Source organism: Glandiceps talaboti, chromosome 12 (assembly GCF_964340395.1).
Source record: "Glandiceps talaboti chromosome 12, keGlaTala1.1, whole genome shotgun sequence".
Taxonomy (NCBI): domain Eukaryota; kingdom Metazoa; phylum Hemichordata; class Enteropneusta; family Spengelidae; genus Glandiceps; species Glandiceps talaboti.
Genome location: NC_135560.1, coordinates 22434425 through 22454082, shown reverse-complemented (window position 1 = coordinate 22454082; position 19658 = coordinate 22434425). Strand labels below are relative to the sequence as shown.

At 36.0% G+C, this 19658-nt stretch overlaps 1 protein-coding gene across 5 annotated transcripts in view; it reads left to right on the top strand.

Annotated features, from left to right (window-relative positions):
* LOC144443167 (uncharacterized) overlaps positions 1-14075 on the top strand; it is a 66804-nt gene extending 52729 nt beyond the window's left edge. For 3 of the 5 annotated variants that reach the window (XM_078132540.1, XM_078132543.1, XM_078132544.1), the window contains 5 exons: positions 1707-8174; positions 9185-9417; positions 9982-10171; positions 10654-10797; positions 13590-14075. In XM_078132540.1, the coding sequence (XP_077988666.1) occupies positions 1707-8174; positions 9185-9417; positions 9982-10171; positions 10654-10797; positions 13590-13756 (7202 nt within the window). In that variant the 3' untranslated portion in view covers positions 13757-14075. Of the gene's footprint in view, positions 1-1706; positions 8203-9179; positions 9418-9981; positions 10172-10653; positions 10798-13589 lie in introns of all 5 variants that reach the window. The other 2 variants (XM_078132542.1, XM_078132541.1) reach the window with 2 other exon arrangements.
* The last annotated feature ends 5583 nt before the right edge of the window (positions 14076-19658 follow it).

Sequence of the window (19658 nt, the reverse complement as noted above, 5' to 3'; positions counted from 1 at the left end):
ATTTTGATATTCATGTGGCCAAACGTTTGAACTGGAATTTAACTGTTGCCAATTTTTTTTTACTTTAAAATGTTAAGTTAGTACACAATGTTTAGCCATATTTGTGTTTAGATGTATTCGTAACATTTCTGCATGTCATGCCTTTCATTTCCAACAGCTAAAAGGTGAATTAGAATTAAAAATAATACCAGATTTTAACAAGGAGAAGTAAAGGTAATTTGTAAAAGACTAACTGAAATGAGGTGACTTGAGTAGACTAACCATGTTGAGACTTAGATTTATCACCAGTGCACTATTAACATAATGTGTGAAAAGAACTGAAGTTCATTCAGGCAAACTGAAGCTTATGAAGCAGGTCAAAACCCTACTGAAGCAGACACCATGAAGTTGGAGGTACACCATCATGTCTGTTACTATGCCAACCATGATATTGGAGATACACAGTCATGTCTGTTACTGTGCCAACCAAACGATGTCTATCAGAAATGTAGAAATTCTTGTTTTATCTCCTCCGCTATCTTTAATACCATCACGTCTACCACACGTGTATGTTATTGCACCCCACATGATTGTCCAATGACAAAGACTTTGTTGTGTTTGTTTTGTTTTGTCTTTATTGTGTACTTGATTTTTTTGGAGTGCTCTATAAATAGAGGCAGCTTGAATAACACAAATTCCTGAGTGTCACATCATTACTGGTAACCACACAGGTGTATTTTAGCTATTGCATTCTGAGACAACACACTAGACTGATAAGGCTTGAGGCTTTGACAGTGACAGACAGTTTTTAACCTGATTGTTATGTCATTGTTTGTCTATTGATTTGTTTGTCTACATCTGATAGTGGACTTAGCTACTGAACCAGCAGGTACAAGTTGATATGTGTACACATGTAGTTGATACCTGCTTGGCAACTGTATGGAATGGCGTATACACATGCACAACATATGCACTTGCAAACATACATATATGCACATGCACACACATATGTGCTTGCACACTTGTACACACACACACACATGACTGCAGACAAACACACAATATAAGCATATTATTTCACCACATAGATTCAAGCCATGCACACATCTATACTTGTCTAAACCCACATATAGTATGTGTCAATCAGTTGCAGTGACTTGTGAATGCACACATATATACATACATCGACAGACAGACACACACACACACACACACACACACACACACACACACACACACACACACACACACACACACACACACACACACACACACATTCCATTGTAGACCATACAGTTAAATGTAGGCCTAACTGAAAAGATTTGTAAATTGTAAGTAAGAAAAATTAGCTTTTATGATGAGTACATAGCATGGGGTATACAAATATACTTTAGACATGTTCACCATGCATTCATGCAAATTATCATGATGAAAAGTATCCTCAGATACTGTTTAAACAAGTCAATGTGAGATAATTTAATACAGTAAACTGTCTTGATGTTATGTATTTGAAGTCCTAACTATTCATTGACAATCATTTTTTACATATGAAATTAGTATTATTGTTTCAGTGCCCCATTAGCAACTTTTTTTAAATCTTTTTTTTTTTTTTTTTTTTTTTTTTTTTTTTTTTTTTTATTTCCATTATAAATAAAGTTTGTGTGACCTTGGATAAAATTATTCAGTAACTCTAAACCACTAATTTGACTTTTATTTTTACTCATTAGGTAAACCAAAAGTGGAAACAACATCAACATCAGCACCAAAGTCTGTGCCATCAGTTCCAAATATGGAAGAAACAGCAGTGTTACCAGACAGTGTTCCACCATTACCAGAATCTATACCACCGATACCAGTTTCAGCTCCACCAGCGTCAAACACGGAGGAATCATTATTATTACTGGAGTCAGTTCCACTCATTCCTGAGTTACTTCCTTCAGATTCAAATATGGAAGAAGCAATTTTACTACCAGAATCAGTTCCACTCATTCCTGAGTTAGCGCCACCAGTGTCAAATACGGAGGAAACAATTTTACTACCAGATTCTGTGCCATCGATTCCTGAGTCGGTTCCACCAGTTTCAAATACAGAGAACACAATGTTATTGCCAGATTCTGTTCCATTGGTTCCTGAGTCGGTTCCACCAGTTTCAAATACAGAGAACACAATGTTATTGCCAGATTCTGTTCCATTGGTTCCTGAGTCGGTTCCACCAGTTTCAAATACGGAAGAAACATTGTTATTGCAAGATTCTGTTCTATTGGTTCCTGAGTCAGTTCCACCAGTTTCAAATACGGAAGAAACATTGTTATTGCAAGATTCTGTTCCATTGGTTCCTGAGTCGGTTCCACCAGTTTCAAATACGGAAGAAACATTGTTATTGCAAGATTCTGTTCTATTGGTTCCTGAGTCAGTTCCACCAGTTTCAAATACGGAAGAAACATTGTTATTGCAAGATTCTGTTCTATTGGTTCCTGAGTCGGTTCCACCAGTTTCAAATACGGAAGAAACATTGTTATTGCAAGATTCTGTTCCATTGGTTCCTGAGTCAGTTCCACCAGTTTCAAATACGGAAGAAACATTGTTATTGCCAGATTCTGTTCTATTGGTTCCTGAGTCGGTTCCACCAGTTTCAAATACAGAAGAAACATTGTTATTGCCAGATTCTGTTCCATTGGTTCCTGAGTCGGTTCCACCAGTTTCAAATACGGAACAAACATTGTTATTGCAAGATTCTGTTCCATTGGTTCCTGAGCCAGTTCAGCTCATTACAGATATGGATGAAACAATATTATTATCAGAGTTTGATCCTGTAGCTTCTGAATCTGTTCCACCCATTGTAAATATGGATGAAATAGATTTAATACCAGAGTCTTTCCAAGACATTTCTGAATCTGTGCCAATAGTTTCAAATGTGGAAGACACAGATTTGTTATTAGAGTCTGCGCCACCACCTGTAAATATGGCCGAAACAGAACTGTTAACAGATTCTCAAAATAGGGAAGAAATTATCCCACCAAATTCTGAACCAGAAACAGAAGAAATGATATCATTAGCAAACTCAGTGCAACCAGTACCAAATATGGAGGCAACAGTATCAGTAACTGCACCACTAGTTCCAGAATCTGTGCCTCTGATTCCAGAGTTTGCACCACCAGTTCCGGAATCTGTTCCTCCAGTTCCAGATATGGAAGAAATTGTGTCATCATCAGACACGGTGCCACCAGTTCCAGAGTCTGTGTCTCTGATTCCAGAGTTTGTACCACCAGTTCCAGAGTCTGTGCCTCTAATTCAAGATTCTGTACCACAAGATCTGAATTTGGGAGAAACACTTTCATCATCAGAAGCAGTGCCACCAACAGAAAATACAAGTGAAACGGTACCATTACAAAAATCTACCCCAAAAGGACGTGTACCACCACCAGTTCCTCCGAAGCCCAGTTCAAGAAAAAAATTTGATATTCCTAAAAAGGAAGTAGATGACTTTTATGTGAGTAGTAGCAAAGAAAGTAGTGTGAGCCAGTCTCCTGTTAGTCCTCCGGCTGATTTCAGCGATGGTTTCCATGCCAACCATTCTCCGTCCAATACACAGATGGAAAACATTGAGAAATCAGATTCTCTGGATAGTGATGTCACCCCTCTTTCTCCAAGAATGCCACCAGATGGTCACGAATTCCCAGACAATAAATGTCCAAGTTCTGTATCACCGTCTGGTTCTCCAACAAACCAAGCAGCATTAGGTACTAAACAATTGTATAACAAAAGCAGTATCATTAAACCTACTTCAACAGAAATTCATGTTGGGCATGTGAAGGTAAACCAAGAACCAAATAATAACTTCAGTGTAAAAAAATCAGTTGGGAAGCAATATACTCCTACTGATGACTATCAAAATGACCCAAAGACATCATCGACAGCACCTACAAGGACTTCATCTTGGGTTTCATCAGATAAATCAAGGACAGACTCTAAGAACAGAAATACATGGGATGATAAACAGACACCCCCAACATTACCACCAGGATGGGGACGAAGTGAAACTAAAGTAACACCTTCAGCTCTCCCACGTCCAAGGAAACCAAAAGTCAAAGATGACCCAAGTGAACTGTCTGTTCACGATAAAGCCTCCATATTTGGTGGTATTGTAATGCGTAGGAAGTTACCATCCATGCCTCAATTCCAAAAACCTCAAAGTTTGGATGATGGTGATGAGGTTGTTCCAAAGCCGTCTAGTCCAAAAAAAGTAGTTAAAACACAAAATTTACCTCTAAACCCACATTTACAGCCTGTTCAACATAAAGTTCCAACCAAACCAAAGGAACATACTGTTATTACCACAAAAAAATGTGGTTACATACCACCATCAAGGAAAGATTTCGGTACTGAACCAGAGGATGATGTTTACCATGCCCAGCCAGTGAGAGTGCCAGAAGTTGTCCAAGAGCAAACTGATTTTCATAAAAGGGAAAATTCACCAACTGTCCAAGATATACAGAGGTCAAGTGTATCAGATGAAGTGATTTACCATGCAGAAGTTGTGTATAACGAGACGCCAGAACCTTCCCCAAGTAGTCTGGTTCCTTCTCCTTTTGAACATGGAGAAACAGCAGAGCAACAGACACCAACATTGGAACCAAAAGTAAGAAGAGAGATTGGTCCAGAAGAGGAAATTCAGTATGAATACATCAACTTAGTGGAGGTGAATGTCAGCGAACAATCTGATAATACAAGTGTCAGTGACAATACTTCAGTTTCCGGAGATCCTGACACTTTTGAGGAAAATAGAGATGCAGTAGACATAAGTGAAAGTACTACATTATCAGAGGACACCCAAGATGTGGCAGGAGATGATAACACAAGCGTGAGTGGATTTGTTTCTGATAGTGACCAAAAGCTAGAAAGTGTATCAGGTATTCGTATTGTTACTGTGGAAACAGAGACTGATGAAAAAGATCTGACCGATACTGGTTACCCAAGCAGTACAGATACTGTGGAAGATACTGCCATTTTGGTTACATTGACCCCAGAACCTGTCGTAATCACTCATGATGTCACTGTGTCGTTATCTCATGAACCTGATGTAATTACTGAAGAAAGTTCACCAAATTTGATAGAAGATAATGATATGGAAGCAAAAGTGCTAACGACATCCTCGGTTCTACCACCAGAAATAACACTTCCCTTGTCCCAAGAGGGTAATGAAGAGACTGAAGAAAGTTTATCAAATCTCCAAGAACCACTTATACCAGTTCACAAGGAGGTGACTATTGAACTTTTACCATCATCTGAAGGTCCAGATATTGAAGTTTACATCGGGGAAGATTTAGAGCCCTCCAGTGTACCTCCTCCTCTTCCAGCAACTCAGATCTTGGATGATGTTGAGTCACCAATACATCCATCCCAAGTAAGTGAGGAGTTCTCAATGCCCAGTCTAGTGCATGATGGTCATGGAGAAGTGGCACCCCCACCATTACCTGCCTGCCCTCCCCCACCTTCATTTGAGTCTACTAGTGTGGAGGAGGAGGATGATACAGATGTGCCTCTGACTTCAAGCACAGAACATGCTGTAGAGGAGCAGTCAGTAGAAATCACCCTCCAAATCGCCAATGAGCAATTAATTGAACTCACTCAGGATCAGATTACAGCTGATCTTGAAATGAAACAGACACAAACTAGTGATTCTGACAGCACTGTATCCACCACTTCATCAACCAGTACCCCAAAGACTTATGCACCTCCCATAAAGACAGATGACACCGCCACAAAACCATCTGTGTTAAGTATGTCATCAAAACCTTCTAGCGCAGCTCCAAAACTAAAAGGTCTGACCATACCAAAGAAAACAAGTCCATCACAAAGTCAGACTTCTACTCTGACCAGGAAGACACCACCACGTATGTTTCTACAAAGCAGTGAAGAATCTTCATCACCATCGTCGTCATTGAAGTTTAGTCTCAAGTTCAATTTAAGCAAATATAAACCTGTAGAGAGTAAAAAAGATGACAAAGATAGAGCTAAAACATCAGGACCATCAAAAAAGAATGAAACAGATAAATCAGCTTCTAATTATAGACCAAAAATGGAATTTCGTAAACTTTCACTTCCACCAGACATTGAAGGTAAAGAACCAGAACAGTCTAAGCCTGTAGTAAAATCATCCACTATTGATGAAAAAGTTCCACCACCTGTATTAAGCAAGTCCCAAGAAGACATACCACCATTAATTATAAATCTTGAAAACTCACCTGAAGAGGAAAAATCAGAAAGTAAGATAGAGACTAACAAAGTTGTTAGTACACCAGAGAAGAATGTGGAAATAGAACCTAGTGTTAGACCAGATGTAGAACCGCAGAATGACCCTGTGATACAATTTGTGCAGAGATTTGAGATTGAAGCAGAAAAAGGTGTTGTTCATGAAGAAATCAGTTTTGAAATGGTACAAACAACTGAAACTGCACCAGAAAGCGATAATTTTGAAGTCAAACACGACAGTGAAATAGTTGTCCCTCTTCCACAGGATGAATCAACTAAGTCTGATGTACCAAGCATAGAGTCAGAACCTCCAAAGTTTGAAGAAGAAAATTTGCCCTCACCAATGTACAAAGATACAGTGGATACAGTTAAACAGACAGTAACACCACTACAAGTTGGACACAACAAGACAGTACCATCTCCACTCTCTAGGAGACTCCAACAAGATGAACTAAGTAAACAGAATACAGTACCAAACCAAAAATATCCAATCTCTACACAACACAGGGAAGAAGAACCGACTAAACAGGATTTGAAACCAGAATCAAAATCTCCAGCACAGACTGCACAACCTACAGGACTGAAAACAATTTTAAGGTCAAGTACTTCAGAACCAAAACCAGCTTCACCAACCAAAAAAGAAAACTCTGTAATCTTTGAGTCTAAATTTAGAAGTGGGAAATTGGGTTCTTCGTCTGAATTGAAAAGTAAGGAAGAATCAACAGAGCAATCTGTACCTGATGTAGCAGCTGTGGTTATACAGCAAAGGAAAGCATTACTGAAAGAAAGTATGTCACCATCAGGTTCACAATTAGCTGGAGATGTAACCGCAATCTGGGCTGCTAAGGAGAAGCAGGACAGTGGTGATCGCTATGCTAATGTTACCTTGAGAAGAAAAACAGAGCCAAAAGAAGACCCCACTGCTGAGAGAAATACAAAAGACACAGAATTATCAACAGATGTTGTCAAAAGAAGAGCTCCAAGAACTTTACCATCAGCACCTGCAAGTCATCGCTGGTCTATTCAAGATCCATATGAATACAAGTATAGGAGAACTTCAAGGGAACCATTGCCGTCTCCTGGTGACAGCAAATCAAACGCTACAAAATCAATGACAGATTATAGAAGGACAAAACGAGATTCCACATCACCCTTAACTGATAAGAGTGATTCTAAACGAGATTCCACATCACCCTTAACTGATAAGAGTGATTCTAAACGAGATTCCACATCAACGTTAACTGATAAGAGTGATTCTAAACGAGATTCCACATCACCGTTATCTAATAAGAGTGATTCTAGTACTGAGTCAGGGAAAGAAGCCACAGATGTGAACACATCTAGTACATCATCATCATCTGATAAAACAACTGATTCACCTGTACAATATCGGTACAGGAGATCAAGGGAGCCTCTGTTGTCATCATCAGGGACAAGATCTTCCATTCTGGATTCACGTCAACAATACAGGGCAGGGAGAAATGCCAGGACTTCACCATCAAAAGCAGCAAACCGATGGTCAACTTCTGATTTAGACTATAGGCTTGGTAAATTCAACAAGGGACCTTCATCCAAGGAAACGTCATCCTCACCAAGTGCACCTAAAGCATCAATGTCATCCTCAGCTTATTCACAACTAGCCTCTCCTCCAAAGTCCAAACTTGATTTCCCCTCAGTAGCACAAAATGAGTCAGATACGGGAACTCTAGTTTCCATGACAACAGAAGATGCAGACTCTCTGAGAACCTCCACACCTCTGTCAGAAAGCAAGTCATCATGGAGGAGGAAGGACAATTTCCCATCTAAAGGAACAGAAGAGAGTCCACTATCATCACCAAAGTCATCATACTCAAGACGTCTCCGACTTAGTGGTATAGGTTCTGGCAACAATAGTGATTCTGATGGACCGTTTGTAGATGATTACAAGAGAGCATCTGTACTAGGTCAGTATTTATTTCAAAAGAAAATGTAATTCATACTTCAAGCTTGTAATGTTTTAGACAACTCAAATTCTAAAATAATTGTTGTTTTCCCATTTTTTAGTTGAAAGAATAGTCAGTATTGATGGAACCTTTGTGGAAATCAACATGTCTGTAGTCTTTTCTGATCATGAGAAAAGTGACAAACTGGAATTACAAAAACAAAATCGTGTGGGTTATTTTTTTAACACAAAAAAGAATCTAGAACTTTTTAAGTGTGTGTTCTTTCTTATTTGTGAATTCAGATCATTTATTTTTTTGAGACAATACTATCAATATGTATAATTTCTTTAAAATATTTAATGTGTTTTAGTTGAATTGTTATCATTTTCATCTTCAAAGCATGGCCATGTAATGAAAGTCATACAAACTCTGGATTATTGCAACATATAAAATATATCACATTCACTACTTTTTCATAAACTAATCTGTTGGAGATGGCAATAACTTTGTTTGTTTGCTTGCGCTATTCTCTCCAATTATTGCCTTAAAGGGGCACAAGCTGAGTTGATATAGTGGGTGGTAATTATTTCTACAATTTGTTTCTACACAAATAACTACAAGTTGAACAAAACAAGATAAAATTTATTATAATAAATGCTGAGATTACCTCAATTATGTCTAAATAAACTGGTTTATCCAAAACTACTAATTAATGTAATCAGTCTAACAACACCTATGTTACTGTAACAATATGAAAATCTGATGAATATTGATATTATTTGGTATAATCTGCTATAATTATTGTCATTGCATAATTTTACAGACAGCTTCAGTTCATTCTACATAATTGTCTTACTAATAATTCTCATAGTGTATTTGGTTAGTGAGGAGAATTTTTGTATGTGTGTGTGTGTGTGTGTGTGTGTGCATGCATGTTGCTCAACATTAACTGCCTTCATCTCCTACATGTCATATATACATGCTTAGCTTGCTTACGCCTGCTTCCATACCTTCATTCATCCCATCCACAGATAGCCCACGTAGTATTGACACTGACAATGAAAGTCGTCTTTCTGAGAGTTCAGGATCAACGGTGTTACTGACACATGCCGAGCTGAATCAGCTGATAGAAGAAGCCAACCAATCAATAGAGGAGATGAATGACGACAGTTTGATTGTAGTGGTGTTGTTTAAAGACGATGAACATCAAGGTTTAGGACTGACTATAGCTGGTGGTAGTGATCAAGAAATTAAAGACATCACAGTAAGTGTTGTATCTCAACATTTTGACAATTCTTTGTAGGTACTGGTAATATGAATTTCATTTGTAATTATGAAGTGATCCCTCACTATTGCATACCATCATATGTTTACTTGAAATTAGTATAGATAAATTAGGACTACTTATAATGTGCCTAGTAGTCTCCATGAAGCAGAGCTCTTGGCCCAAATGTACACATATTATTACCCCTGGCATAGCTCTTTAAAAGGGAAACACCACGCCAGGAAATAAAGGTATTTTGTAAATTATGGGTTCTGGAGAATGCCATTCAATGATTTTACATCACATACGGGAATTGTGCATAATGTATATGATATGAAATCATGAAATGACTCTCCAGAACCTATAGTGTACACAGATTGCCTTTATTTTGTGGAGTGGTGGTCTCCTTCAACTTCTTCAATTCCCTGGGGAGTATACAATCTCCACAACAAATTCAACATTGTGGAGGTAATGAAACTCTGGGTGTCCTTTAGTCTCTAGGTGGCTACTGCAGTAGAAAGAATTCTGTTATCTCACATGTTGTTGTCGTCTTTCTCTCCATAGGTTCATAGAGTACTGCCTAGTGGTTTAGCAGCAAGGGAAGGTAGATTACTACCAGGTGATAGATTACTATCCATAAATGGCAAGTCACTCAAGGATGTCAGTCATTCACAAGCATTGGGACTTTTGAAAACAAACCGTAGTCATGTGGTACTTGTTGTGTCTAAGAAATCAGCTCCAATCAAAGCTGATGGTGAGTGCCAACCTTACAAACATAACAACTTTCATAAGATTTCTATGCTTGTCTTTATAGAGGCTTCATCGATATATCTTCTTAAATTTCAACTCATTTTAAGGATCATACATATGTGGGTGAAAGTCGACCTCATTCTTAAAGTAATATTTTGTCATTTAAGGTACTTTATACTGAACATCTGATTGGTGAAAAACCAAAATGCCATACAAGCTTAAACTTGAAATTGAACAGTTTTGATTGGTCCTCTGTACTCATGTGACTTCACATATCCATGACAGCTCAGTGTTAGTAGCTACCCTGATTAAGTTTGGTACCTTATACCATAGACATTAGAGAGAGTGATTGTACGTACTTCTCAGTATTCTATGTCTGAACTCTTCGAATACAAAGTTTTAGATTGATTAGTTACACTTATTGTATTTACTTAGAGCTAACTGTTTGTTATTTTATCTCAATCCTGTGTGTCTGTTGTCCACCAGATAAAGGAGCTGAAACTAGATCTTCCACTGTTGTAGAACTAGAGATTGGCAGTGGTGGTGCTGGCAGTGTTGGAATCAGTTTGGAAGGTGGCAAAAATTCAACTAAAGGAGACGTACCTATAACTATCAAAAGGATTTTCCAAGGTAAGAATTGAGAGAGAATATTTGTTGTGTAGAGATTTAACATCATTTTTTATTGACAGGTGTTTACTTTTACAAAGATAATAATGATACATACTAGTATACTAGGCTGTGTAAAGGCAGCCATATTACAGTGTTTTACGCAGTTAAGGAGGTAAACATTCACCTGAGTTCTCTAGGTATTTTGATCTTCCAACCATAATCATAGTGTATGATATAAAAATCTGTGCGCTTTTATCAGATTTTGTCCTCTGTAATACCACATTCTACATTTCAGCAAAAACAGTGATACCAGCAGGCTGATGGCATTTGCAACATTGTTCCATTGTTACTCTCAACACAAAAGTCATACTTTTAAGTGACCTCCCAACCTAACCTCATTATCACTGTGGGATTTAGTGAAAATCAGAAATTTTGAAATATCAAATGTTGATTTTGTAATTACTAGTATTCACATGTTGTAAGAGTCTCCTTTTCAAATTTGCTCTGGATCAAAAGCAAAATGAAAATATAATATGAAAAAAAAGTGAAAATATGTTGTAGTTGTTGCAAATAATAACTTATCAACAAGTAATTTTATCAATTTATAGACATATTCATGAGAATATTCATTCACATGGTACACCTGGTGAAATGGTTGTAGCCAATGCGCATGCATTTCTACAATTTTAATATTCTAATTCTATCCATTTATGGTGTTTTGTTGAGGTTTTGATTCAGTGCAACAGTGGTTACAGGATTGTGTGTCCATTAACTCTCAGGGTAACTCTTTAACACAATAAAGATCATTTTCTATGCATAGTATATACTACCTTACATTATGATCTATCAAACCTTTGAACACCAAATATTGCAATTCTTCTAAATTTCTTAGTCACTTTTAAAAATAAATTAAATGATAAAAAGTATGCTTATCGTTACACTCTTGTAAAATTATTTTCAGCAACTTTAGGAAATGCTCCCTAAAGATTCTATAACTCGAGAATAATCAAAATAACACTGAGAATGATTCATACATGATCTTCAAAGTTATTTGACAAAATGTATATCATTTTCTTTGTCTTCAGTCAAATCTGTAAAGTAGATTGCACCATATCTTTGCTTCAAACTTGGTTCAAAATTTATCAAAATTACTAGTAGACTAATACTTCTCTGTCTGTATGTATATTAGATATGTACATATATGTGTTAAAAGACCCTGGTCTAACGTCATCATCTTTAAGGTCAAAGGTCATTCATAATTTGCAGTTTGTTCATTTCACAAATCTTAACTGTCTCTTGTCTTTATCTTTCTTTTGTATGATATTATTTAACCAATTTAGAACTATTCTTTTTCTGAGTATGTTAAACTTCATTTTTTTCACCCAGTTGATACTTCACTAGCATATATAAATTATTTGCCAATTTGAATGTCTTTCAGTTTCTCATGACTAACAACTTCATTGCATGTCATTCATTTTTCTGTTCTCCATTTGTGCCTACCAGAAAGCTCTTCAGAAAAGAGCTAATGCAGTAAGTCTTGTAATGTTGCCATGGTAACTTCCCAATGTTTGCATGGTTAGGAGTAATTGTATTCTGTGTTGTGTTGTAAAATTTAAATTTTAAGAAAACTGCATGATAGTAAGTTGATGTCATATTCCTGAAGTTAACAATTCATACAGGGTCCTCTTTAAATAATTTATCCTGAGTTAGATAATCACTGTTTCCCCATACCATCCCCTACTTTTTCATCAGTCTCTTCAACTTTCCATATGCTTAAATAATCACGGTGACATTAAAGTAAAATGAGAATAAAATATCCCTTTTTATGCTAAATTTCACACCACTTTCCTATTATTGCATCAGTAAGTTGTTATGATAGTAAATGAAGTGAGTGGCACCCAAATCATGTTATGGAAATCATTCAATAAGTATATGCACTGTTTTTACTTCCACCATAAGAAAAGAGTCTATAATTTCTGGAATGTCAGTGATTTCACTTCATTTTTTTGGACTGCTGTCAATAACTTTTACACCCTAATGATATAATGGTACATCTTTCTCACATATTGAAATGGTTAAAACTTGCCTGTCTGTTTGTATTTCAAAACTTATGATATTGAGTAGGTTAGGGGGGCTTAGTCCAGAAATTTACCCCTAAACTTAACCCCTCAGGTATATGTAATTTATATGAAAAGCTTTCATCAGTAAGTATGCGTTAAAAGTTAGACTTTTAAATCTTTTGGTGAACGTATGGTTTATTATAAAGTGACAGTTGAAACTTTTGACAATAACTTTGAATCTGAAAGATACCCCTTAAGTTAAAGCTGAATCTAAAATTTTCCCTCAAGTTGTATCTGAATCCAAAGATACCACTTCTGTTGTATCTGAATCTTAAACATACCCCTTAAGTTATACCTGAATCTAAAAGTACCCCTCAAGTTGTACCTGAATCTAAACTTACCCCTCAAGTTGTATCTGAATCCAAAGATACCACTTCTGTTGTATCTGAATCTTAAACATACCCCTTAAGTTATACCTGAATCTAAAAGTACCCCTCAAGTTGTACCTGAATCTAAAATTACCCCTCAAGTTGTATCTGAATCCAAAGATACCACTTATGTTGTATCTGAATCTAAAATTAGTATTATATCTGTATCTAGAAATAGCCCTCAAGTTGTATTTGAATCTACCCTAACCCTAACTGTAACCCTAACCGTAACCCTAAAAGATCCCACATATATTATACCTGAATCAAAAACACTCCTTAAGTTAAAGCTGAATCTAAAATATGTCTTTTGATATTGTTGTTACAGGTGGTGCAGCACAGAAGAGTGGTGCCATTAGTGCTGGTGATGAGTTAGTGAAGATTAACAGTGAAGATGTAACAAACAAACGACACTTTGAGGCTTGGTCTATTCTGAAAAGATTACCTCCTGGCAAAGTGACCCTAGAAATTATTAAACAGACCAAAGAAAGTTGATGATATGGGTGATATGTTATGTAAAAATGGAAGATGAAAACTACATATTATGCTTGTAAAATGATGTTTTTATTTTATTTTCTTTTCTTTAAATTGACATTGCCTATACTTTTTATTTGATGTACTATAGATATAAATGTAATACATACTTAGTATCATCAATATGGCAGTTGGAAAAAAAAGAAGATAAAATCTGTGAAAGTGGTATTTAAACAAGAAAACATATCATGAATGTTTGTTACCCTATAATTGTATCACAGTTTGATACATGTATTAATTTCAGAGAATTTCATAATTAAGTTTTAAAGTGGCCGTATGGATGAGGATTTAGTAGTTATTTTGGATTTTTATTTATCGAACAATTTTATTATGGCTTCTTACTTGACACATCAATGTAAAACAACATATGCCAAGTCCTTGTTTGTAACTCTATAAATTGCAATAGATTATAAATATGTAAAATCTTTGTTAATAACAAATTTTTTTACACATCTTTTAGCATTTTACAATGTATTGAGTTATGAACACAGACTTAGTCAATGTTGTTTCACATTGATTTTTCAAGTAGGAAGCCATGATAAAATTGTTGTATAAATTAAAAAATCCAAAACAAATACCAAATCCTCATCCATATGGCCACTTTAAAGTATGATATGGTTATTTTATATCAAAATATTGGAAAAAATTCATTTTACTTTGAAAATTCACATCAGACTTCTAAAGCAGTTTCTGATTTTCAAACACATGATCATCACATAAATATAATTTTAAAAAAATGAATATATGAATTGAAATATATCACTTAAAAAGTGAAAAATGATATACATTTTGTAAGTCACAGTATATCTATGGCGGCAAACTGACGTCAGAATTGTATTTTATCCCTGACATAACTTGTATCCTAAGATATAAAGTCATCACTAATAAGAATTATTACAGGAAAGAAAATTTATGGATATCAGAAAATATTATAAGAATCTATATTTCATTTATCACATGCAAGAAATCTTCATATCTTAAATCTCCAAAAAAGAGTACATATGATGACCTTTGACCTTTTAAAATATGCATAATGTAGAGTACTTTTATTTGCAATGTTTTGATCACTGTGTGAAAATATACAGTTATCAAAGAAATGTTTTGTTTGTTTTTGTTTGCTTTTAGAAAAAGACAGTTATTTTATTTTCAGTGCATATATTCCAAATTTGTTCTCTTTTTTATGGATAGTTTTTAATTTTTTGGATAGTTTTTAATTTTATGCATAGTTTTTAATTTTAATGCACGTTATAACGTTTTATTTCTGAGGACATTTTGAAGTATTAAACCATGAGTTTGTATTATCACATACTTGTATACAAGTAAACTACATATAATGATGTATATAGACATGGTGCTGGGGGGGGGGGGGGGGGTTCATTTATGCAATATAACAACAGTTTTGGGACATGAGTCATGTATTGATTTTGAACACATACTTCCAAGAATTTCTCTGAAGTTCAGTCACTGTTTAAAAAAAAATTGGTGCAATTGTCCATGACAACATGTAGATTGTGGTATACTTGTAAGTTTAAAGAGCAGTAGACCATGTATCCTGCCTTGAGTCAAACTTTGAATGCACTGTGAGACACACTTGAAACAGTTAAGGGCAGAGTTTCCTAGGTTTTTGCATTAGTGTTGTCTTATCAGTTAGAGCCGTAAGGATTACATGAAGTCATTCGTTTGTTGTGGACCAACTTTTTCAACAGCTCTGCTCTGCCAGGAGTCTGAAATGTTCAACTATTGGTCTGCATATGTAATCTCACTTGGTGAGAGGAGCTCATCATGTAAACAGAAGGAATGTCTGGATCTTTCAGGCTACTCTGCCAGGCAATTGTTTTTCACACCTAAATTTTCATCCTAACCCAAACTGAAAGTATGACTGGAATATAGTAAAAACTATGCTAAAATAGCCTCTCCTCGTTTCAAAGAATTTTCATGTCTTGCAATTTTAAAACATTGACCAATATTAACTACAGGCCTATAATATTATATCAACCTGTTTATGAATGAAATAAAAACATGATATTGACTTGTTAATTTTCTGGTAATCATGTTTACCTAGAGGTCAATAACATAATAGATTGACTGACAATATATGATATTTTCTTGTGGCTGATAATTTATAATGTCAGCAACTATACTAATGGATGACATATGTCTTTGGGTCAATGATACATTATGAATACATTAGTTGACAATATTTACAAGTCAATAATACACTATATTAAAACCGTGACATCAGATGAATTATGACAATGACTGAGGTGTTTACACCTGTACTGAATGAATCGTGCCTTTGACCACAAACTTGATATAATGGTACTCAATGTGTAGATAGAATTCTGCTGATGAGATCAATACTAACAAGTTGAGACAGAAACTAAAACTATTAATCTGTCAATGGACATTGATATGATTACAGTCAGTGTCACAGTAGAAGGGTACAGTCCATGGAAAGATCAAGGCAGTGTTTTATTTATAGACCGTATATGTGTGGGGGCTTCCACTATCTCCATTATATTGACATAACCGAGACATCGCTACATCACACATAATATGTAATCTGCTACGTGTCACAATAATATTAATGATAGTTTATGTGGGTCATAGCTTCCCAAAACCACCTAGGGAGGTTATAACATTTATATCAAAGTTTCAGAGTTACTGTCGGATCACAAGATTAATGTATGCAAATTTATGCAGACTAGACTGCAATGGTGTTCAAAGCTTTTGCAAAGATTAGAGAATCAAGTACAAAAGAAAGAGGGGAATGGTAAAAGTTTTGAAAATAGCACTAAATGATAAAAGTTTATATCAACATGACCATGTCTGACAGAAATCTTTGTATACTATAGTAGAACTCTGGTTCTGTATTACCCTCATGCTGTTGTTCAGCAAAAAACACTTTTATCTTAATTCTTGCCATCGTCATTCTCATCTGACCAATGGGATTCTGCAGATATGCATGACATCTGCATATATTTGCATGAATTAGTGAAATCATCACAAAACTTTAAAAACACAACTCATTCAGGGCCTTAAGGGTTGACTGCATTTTGCTTCAGAGATGAAATTATCCCTTGTACGTCATTTGATATATATTAATATTGTCTTAAACGGCACTGTCCACTCCAGACTTTTTACTTGACATGTTGTGTAAGTACAATGTTACAACGTATAAATTGTACATGTAATTATACTTTTTGTTTTCTTTATTTTTACCCAATTTTTTTTGCAACTTGTATATTTGTATGTAATTTTCATTTTATTTCACGTTATTGAGGTTTATTGTGTAACTGTAATTGTAAATTATCCGAATATATATTATATTCTTCTCTTACTTTTAGTCAACAATTTTAACTTTGAATTTTGTAAACCTTTCCAGGGAATTTGGTGCTCTAAACTTTTGAGTGTTTGAAATGAAGAAAAATCAACTCCAATGATTGTACAATTGTCTCTTCTTTCACTTTCTTCAGTGACACTGCTAACTAAAATAAATATCTGTATATTATCAATCCATTTTTTTGGGTACAAAATTGTTTTACTGTTGGTTTGTTCTTGCAAACTGCTGTCTTATGTAGAATACTTAGTACAATGATGATATAAACAGCGCCCTCTTACAACGTAATGTATAATTACTTTGTTTAACATCTGCCCTTTCTGATTTACAAATCTCATTACTGACTTACAAAATTTGCTACATTTTGTATCTGAATCAATATCTTTCGATGCAGCATCAACTTCCCTGGAAAAGGTTTTATTTTAGATGTACTATCCTAGTTTCTTCCTTTTCTCTTATGTATGTATTAGTCGGAATGGTGGAGGTATAGACAGTTAAGGACCCTGAATAAGGACCACTGCAGCTTAAAACTGCCTTTTTAAAGTGGTCTGCAACGAAATCACAAACGTCTTCCATGTGTGAAATTTTGCCAAACGTTTAATGGCTGAATTTTTAAGTGCCTTATTTTTAACAGGGGTATAAAAATAGAACAGACTAGATGTAGTATTTAGGAATTGGGCTGTTAACATTGGTGGGGGTAGAGAGGCGGGGGGGGGGGGGGATTTTACAGGGATGTACAAATGAACTGCATATTTTAATCTGTATAGAATTGCTTGCTGTATGTAATGAGATTCGAGTATAGATTGGTTCTGTATAACAGAAAATATATTAGACATGTTCGCTGGTCTTATACCAGTGTTCACTTGTTAAAAGTAAACTTACAATGAAATGAGACAGATATAGATGAAGGCCACAGCAAGTAACCCATGCATCGTCATTGAATTACACTGAATTAATTTACACAGTGAAAAGATTTTTCACAGATTGAAAAGTCACACTAACAGATCACTAAAAACAAGTATAACGGGTTTGTTGTAGTGATAAATTCAATATATAGTTAATTGAAACATAGCTTACTGGTAGTTTTTGAACTTAGAGATGTACACAAATAATGTAACATGTCATGACAGACAAACTTACAACAATAAATATGACATTGAAGCAAAAGTCTCTCACATGTATCAAAGTAGTGTTAAATATCATAACAAGTAATTAACATGGTAATTGTACAGGCTTGCTATATCAGTTGACTTATGAACTGAACAATACATTGTATATGCCATCAATAATATATACTGTGTGTGTATGTTATCAATTGTATTTAATATTTGTGTTCTATGGGGAGGGGATGATAATATTTTAACCTGGTGAAACTTTCGACATCAGAAATAATTACATGTATTTTAATTTGATGATTACCTAAATAGACGGTTTAATGTCCTTTACAAATGTGAAAATTGACTTTATCCATAGCAACATAATCCAATGTAAACTGGGGATGAAATAAAATAAAATTTAATAAACTTAAATAGAAAACATTGAATAAAGGTGTTTGTTTTTTCTTTTGTGGTAATACATGGTGACATTTTGTTGTACTTCAAAAACAAATTGATCTAGTGGACAACTTGAGGGCATTTATTATGAATATTGTTGTCTGTATTAAATTTGATAAATCGATATTTATTGAATATTGACGATAACCTAGGCTACAAGGTAAGCTGTGACAGGGCACCCTCACACATCAGTCAACCCAGTCTATAAGGTACGTCATGATGGGGAGCCCTCACGTATCGGTCAACCCAATGTGTAAGGTATGCTGTGATGGGGCGCCCTCACACATCGGTCAACCCAGTCTGTAAGGTATGTCATGATGGGAAGCCCTCACACTTCAGTCAACCCAATGTGTAAGGTATGCTGTGATGGGGCGCCCTCACACATCGGTCAACCCAGTCTGTAAGGTATGCTGTGATGGGGCGCCCTCACACATCGGTCAACCCAGTCTGTAAGGTATGTCATGATGGGAAGCCCTCACACTTCAGTCAACCCAATGTGTAAGGTATGCTGTGATGGGGCGCCCTCACACATCGGTCAACCCAGTCTGTAAGGTATGCCATGATGGGGCGCCCTCACACATCAGTCAACCCAGTCTGTAAGGTATGCCATGATGGGGCGCCCTCACACATCAGTCAACCCAGTCTGTGAGGTATGCTGTGATGGGAAGCCCTCACACATCAGTCAACCCAGTCTGTAAGGTATGCCGTGATGGGAAGCCCTCACACATCAGTCAACCCAGTCTGTGAGGTATGCCATGATGGGGCGCCCTCACACATCAGTCAACCCAGTCTGTGAGGTATGCCATGATGGGGAGCCCTCACATATCAGTCAACCCAGTCTGTGAGGTATGCCGTGATGGGAAGCCCTCACACATCAGTCAACCCAGTCTGTAAGGTATGCCATGATGGGGAGCCCTCACATATCAGTCAATCCAGTCTGTAAGGTATGCCGTGATGGGAAGCCCTCACA